At 58.6% G+C, this 5,331-nt stretch overlaps 1 protein-coding gene across 1 annotated transcript; it reads right to left on the bottom strand.

Moving 5' to 3' along the window:
• Positions 1 to 1,593: 1,593 nt before the first annotated feature.
• On the bottom strand, positions 1,594 to 4,639 carry LOC125122098 (cystatin-9-like). Its single transcript, XM_047770353.1, has 3 exons — positions 4,327 to 4,639; positions 2,613 to 2,726; positions 1,594 to 1,881 (listed from the first exon to the last, which is right to left on the bottom strand). Exons 1-3 carry the CDS (start codon positions 4,570 to 4,572, stop codon positions 1,792 to 1,794), a joined length of 450 nt encoding a protein of 149 aa, XP_047626309.1. The 5' UTR covers positions 4,573 to 4,639; the 3' UTR covers positions 1,594 to 1,791.
• Positions 4,640 to 5,331: the final 692 nt, after the last annotated feature.

Below are 5,331 nucleotides of genomic sequence, written 5' to 3'. Positions count from 1 at the left end.
AGGGCCAGGGCAGAGGCCCCTCCCACCAGGACAGGTCCCTCGGTCCGCACCTGTGCTCAGGGAGGCTGGCACTGCAGGTGTCCTCACCTTCAGGGAGGGAGGGAGGGACAGTGGGGGTGGGACAAATGCATGCTGGCAGCTACCCTCTGGGGGCAGAACAAAGCCCCACGGTGTGGGCTAATGGGCAGCAGCACCATCTGGCAGGAGCCAGCCTTGATACCCCCTTGGGCCCCTCCCAGAAGGCTGTGAGCTCCCAAGGGCCAGGCAGCTCTCCCACTGGGCTGACCCCACTGGAGACCCTTTCTGAAGGCACCTGGGGGAACAGTGGGGTTGATTCCTTGGAAACATGATGGGGGTCACAGTGGGTAAAGGACCCTCTGAACTTCCTTCTGCTGAAGCAGCCACAAGGCAGGAAAGGCCAGGGAGGGTTGGGGATGGTCTTCAAAAAAGACCATCTGGTCCGGGGCCAGGTGGCTGCAGGGACAAGCACAGCTGTGCACACACTGAGTGATGCCTGCCAGCAGCCAGGACACTGCGGTCAGGCTCTCTTGGGCTCTGCCTGAGCTGTAGACCTGGGAAGCCACCTAGGTGTATGTGCAGGACGCACCCCTAATTGTCTTCAAACCATGTGGCTGGTCCCAACCCAGGGGACCCTGCTATGCAGGTGGGGGCAGGTGTTGATTTGGGAGGTTATCGCAGACAGCACAGGGGAGCAGAGGCCAGGAAGGGTCCCGGGCAGCCCCCAACTTCTGCTGTGGAACCCACTTCTGAAGGGCCACCCTGGGGCTGGCATGCTGGGCCCTCCCATCTCCATCGCCTCCTGTTCCCAGGGATACTGGCTGTCCTCAGACCTCAACTCTGTCCCTGCAGGTGGTCCCTGCCCTGCTGACGGGCCTCCATGGGCACAGGGAGCAGAGCTGAGCTGGACAGAGCTGAGGCACATGGATTCCAGGTGGACCCAGGCCTGTGATGACACGGGGTCCATGGCTCTGGAGGACTGGAGGGCCTAGCCATGGGTGCAAATAAAGTCTGACTTCTCCTGTTTGTGTTATATTGTCCACGGCACTCTTCAGACACAAGGCCAATTGGGGGGTCGAGAACCGGGCCCCGGGGTCCACTGGGCCAAGTCGCAGTCTCCACACGATGCAGACAATTCTGCCTGCTCCTACTCTGGGAAATTCATGGGAATTAGGGAAAATGCTGCCTCCTTGTCTGAAGGTCTAGAGACCCTGGGACTGCATGTTTCTCAGAGGCCCCAGGAGAGGGAGATGCTGCTCTTGGTGGCTGGGTCCATCCTGAGTGCAGGCTGGAGCCCCTCCTATATCCTGACCTCTCCCCCACCACCCGGGGTCAGGGAGCGAGTGTGAGCCAGCCCCTGGGCCCAGTGCTGAGTGTTCCCAGACAGGCCACACTAAACCCTTAAGGCCTGGAGGCAGAGCTCAGATGTACCTGGGCTGCTTGGCTGTGCACCTGCAGCTGGCTCAGGTGTCCTAGGGGGAGAGGGCCACCCCCCACCCCCTGGCTCAGCCTGCGTTGCTGTGAAGATGCATCCGCTGCCCAGCCCCCACCCTCTGGAACCAGGCTGCACAAAGCTGCTTGAAACGCTGGTGTTTAATACTAATTCTATGGGATGAAGGGGACAGAGAGGGATTTCCACACGGCCCAGGTGGGACACCCAGGCCCCTGCTCATGAAGAGAACAGGACCAGAGCTGCTGAGACGCTGGGCGGCCCCATCAGGGCACCATGAGTGCCTGGGGGCAGGGCCGAGGAGGCCAGGCTGGAGTGTGGTCTCACTGGTGTCCCTCCAAACAGGTGTCATTCAGGAGGTCAAACTTTGTTCTCCATGGGTCGGTGCTGATGGTGAAGAAGCAGGTGACTGTCTGCAGGAAGAAGCGTGGGGACAGAGTGAGGGAGGGGCCCTGGGAAGCTGGCGCTTGAGCTCTGAAGCCGGCGACCACACAACCTTGCTTTCCCGAGGTGGGGGTGCAGCCTCTGGCCGTTGGGTGCAAACTCAGCCTCAGTCCTGGATGTTCCTGACCCGGGGCCACCTGGGTGACTCTCCATCACCGGGCTTGTGGCCTCCAGGGAGCACCAGCCTATCCCAGTGTAACCCAGATGGAGCTCCCTCGCACACATGCCAGCTCACAGGGACCCTGATCTTACGTGGGCTTGTCCCAGGCCAGGGTTCACCCCTCATCACCTGGGGCAGGAGCCGCAGGGCAGCAGGGCAGGGCCTGGGGCGGGGAGTGTGGTGGGACCCCTTCAGCCCCTCCTCGGGTTCTGGGTCAGAGCAGGGGGACCTGAGAAGCGGCCACTCAGGCAGAGGTGAAGGGCCAGGTAAGAGGGGGAGCACCAGGGAGGAGCTCCAGCCTTGGGACCCAGGAGACCCAGATGCAAGTGGTCCCCCACAGTCAGACCCAGAGCGACCTGGGCTGCAGGCAGCTGGAATGGGGCAGGGGGCGCAGACAGGTGGGGGCAAGAAGAGACTCCTGTCCTGCAGACCACCCCTCTGCTTCCCTGGGGGTGGCACTGTCACTGTTCCTCATGCCCCCCACGCCCGGAGGCTGCAGCCACAGCCGCCTAACCTGAGGGCGGCTGGTACAGTTCTTACATTGTTCAAGTCTGGGTTTCCTTGAAGCGGACAGTTGTCAATGTCCTCGTCGAACTTCCCACACCTGGTTCGGCCAAACTGCAGCTCCATGGAGAACACCATGCTGATATCTGTCTGAGGTTGTATAGATGCTGATGTGGAAGCAGCCCTCCTGCCCATCAGCAGGAGAGCCGATCCACGCGGTGGGTGGGGGCGGGGGTGTTGGTTCTGCAAGGTTGCCGGATAAGTCAGATCTGAGAAAGGGAGACGCACCTCTGTGCCTCATTGTCACCTGCCCTACAGCGAGGAAGGTGCCATAGGAAGCTACTGCTACACACACACACACACACACACACTCACACTCTCACACACACACACGCACAAGCACACACAAGCAGAGGCACACACTCACAAACACACGCAAGCAGACACAGGCACACACGCATAAGCATACGCAAGCAGACACAGGCACACACACGCACAAGCACATACGCACACACAAGCATACATGCATACATACACACTCACACACACGTGCTCACACAGGACCAGCCATGCCCTCCCTTTCTGCAGAGTGTTCTCAGTAGCACATCTGAATCCATGCGACCATCGCAGCGCGGTGGCATACTGTAGAGAGGCGGTGGCCAAGAGAGCATATAGGCTTAAGAAGCCTGTTCTGGGAGGGGCATGACACACACTCAGTCTGTGTAAGTGGAAGCCCAGGAAGGAGCCCAGAGCAGCTAGGGGTAGAGAAGAGGCCCTGACCTCATGGAGGCCCCGCAGGACTGGGAAGCCTGTTGATCCTGACCCTCAAGCCCACCCTCCCTCCCCTCTTGTGTGTGTCTGTTTGTCTGTTTTTTCTAAATTAATCTGTTTTTTTGTCTTTTTTTTAGGGCCACACCCATGGCATAGGGAGGTTCCCAGGCTAGGGGTCACATTGGAGCTGCAGTGTATCTGAACCATGTCTCAGACCTATACCGCAGCTCACGGGGCAATGCCAGAACCTTAATCCACTGAGCGAGGCCAGGGATTGAACCTGCATCTTCATGGATGCTAGTTGGATTCGTTAACTGCTGAGCCACGACAGGAACTCCTAAGTTAATCTATTTTAATGTTACATCCTTGACATATTTTCTAAATCTATCTGATGCAATATTTTCTGTCTGGCTCTTTTTGAGTCAATAGCTTAATCCCATTGTAGTCCAGATTTTTTTTTTTTTTTTTTTTTTTTTTGTCTTTCGAGGGCCGCACCTGCAGTATATGGAGGTTCCCAGGCTAGGGGTCTAATCAGAGCTGTAGCCACCGGCCTAGGCCAGAGCCACAGCAACGCCAGATCCAAGCCGCGTCTGCAACCTACACCACAGCTCACAGCAACCCCAGATCCTTAACCCACTAAGCAAGGCCAGGGATCAAACCCGCCACCTCATGGTTCCTCATTGGATTTGTTTCCGCCGCGCCACCACACAACCACCACGCCACAACGGGAACTCCAGATTTTGGTCATTTTTAATGACACACTGTCAACAGGTGGTGAAACCTCAAAATACATTTCCCATGTGCATAGACGGACAGAGGTTTTAGAAATTTCCAAATTATGTCTTTTATAAAAACTGAAAGCAACCGAATAGGTGTGTTACTTCTGTGTTGCTGGTTTCACGTGGTGGTAGGAACCCCTAAGAAGATTCATCCCCAACAGCAGTAGGTGCAGGCCAGCCCCCCGGACGTGGTTACCTACCTTCTCTCTCCACGACTTGAGGACCCGCACCACCTTGTAGGCGTTCCTGTCCCGGCTCTTCAGGTTGAACTCATGTAGGGCGTATTCCACGGTGGCAGGGAAGTACAACTCCAGGGCGCTCTGGTCTTCCTTTACCACTTGCCCTTGGGGACCCCAGCTGAGCGCCACCAGGAACAGGGGACCTAGGAGGAGCAGAAGTGTGACCCAGGGCTGAGCGCCCCTGCAGTGGCATGGCTGCTGCAGCATGGCTGCAGTGGCAGTGGGCACCCAGACCTCTGCCCTGCCCTGCTCAGCACCCTCCCAGCCTACACGATGTGGGTTCGGCTTATCCTCCGGGTCACACTCCGCCCCTGGACCTCCCTTCTGGCATCACACCCGCGCCTTCCCTCTGCAGCCCTGCCCCCTCCATCCAAAGCTGATAGAATTGCCTCCTGCCCGGGAGAGGGAAGCCAGGCCCAGGCAGCGTGGGTGAGGGAGGCCCAGTGGTGGAGGAGGGTCTCTGCGCTGAATCCCAGCTGCACATGGCCCCGGGCTCTTCGGCAGGAGGGAGACTGGACTTGGATGCCCCTGATTTGGATGTTGAGTCAAGGACACAGTTGGCGGCGTTCAAGTGGACCCAGCAGCAGGGGAGGGTCAGTGAGGCAAGAAGCCAGAGCCAGAGGAAGAGATGTTCAGAGTGGCTTTGTGGGCAACAGAGGCAGCCAGCGCACACCTACATCCCAAGCAGGGGAGGTCCTGACAGATCTTCCAGCTACCAACCCCACCCCAAGTTCTGGAACAGACAGGCTCCCTGGCCCCGGGCTGGTACCAAATGAGAGGATCTGCAGGTTCTGGAACCAGGAGTTTCCAACCCAGTTCCCGGGCCCCACCTTGCCCAACCTCATTGCCTGGTTGTTCAGCAGAGCCTAGCTGGAGATGTCCACAGGTGGGCACAGCAGGGGTGGCCGGGGACACACACTGGGCCCACAGTGCCCTCGTGGTCAGGGTTTGTCATTCGGGGAGGAG

The sequence above is a fragment of the Phacochoerus africanus genome, chromosome 3 (assembly GCF_016906955.1).
Source record: "Phacochoerus africanus isolate WHEZ1 chromosome 3, ROS_Pafr_v1, whole genome shotgun sequence".
Classification (NCBI taxonomy): Eukaryota; Metazoa; Chordata; class Mammalia; order Artiodactyla; family Suidae; genus Phacochoerus; species Phacochoerus africanus.
The sequence above is the reverse complement of the archived record's forward strand: the minus strand, read 5'-3'. Positions and strand labels throughout refer to the sequence as shown.

What these genes read in the sequence shown, in the direction of transcription:
- LOC125122098 (XM_047770353.1), bottom strand. Translation starts at nt 4,572, where the DNA reads ATGCTGCAGCAGCCATGCCACTGCAGGGGCGCTCAGCCCTGGGTCACA. An exon ending in TCAAGTCGTGGAGAGAGAAG is followed by an intron (nt 2,727 to 4,326) that starts GTAGGTAACCAC and finishes ATACAACCTCAG; the next exon opens with ACAGATATCAGCATGGTGTT. An exon ending in GAAACCCAGACTTGAACAAT is followed by an intron (nt 1,882 to 2,612) that starts GTAAGAACTGTA and finishes TTCTTCCTGCAG; the next exon opens with ACAGTCACCTGCTTCTTCAC.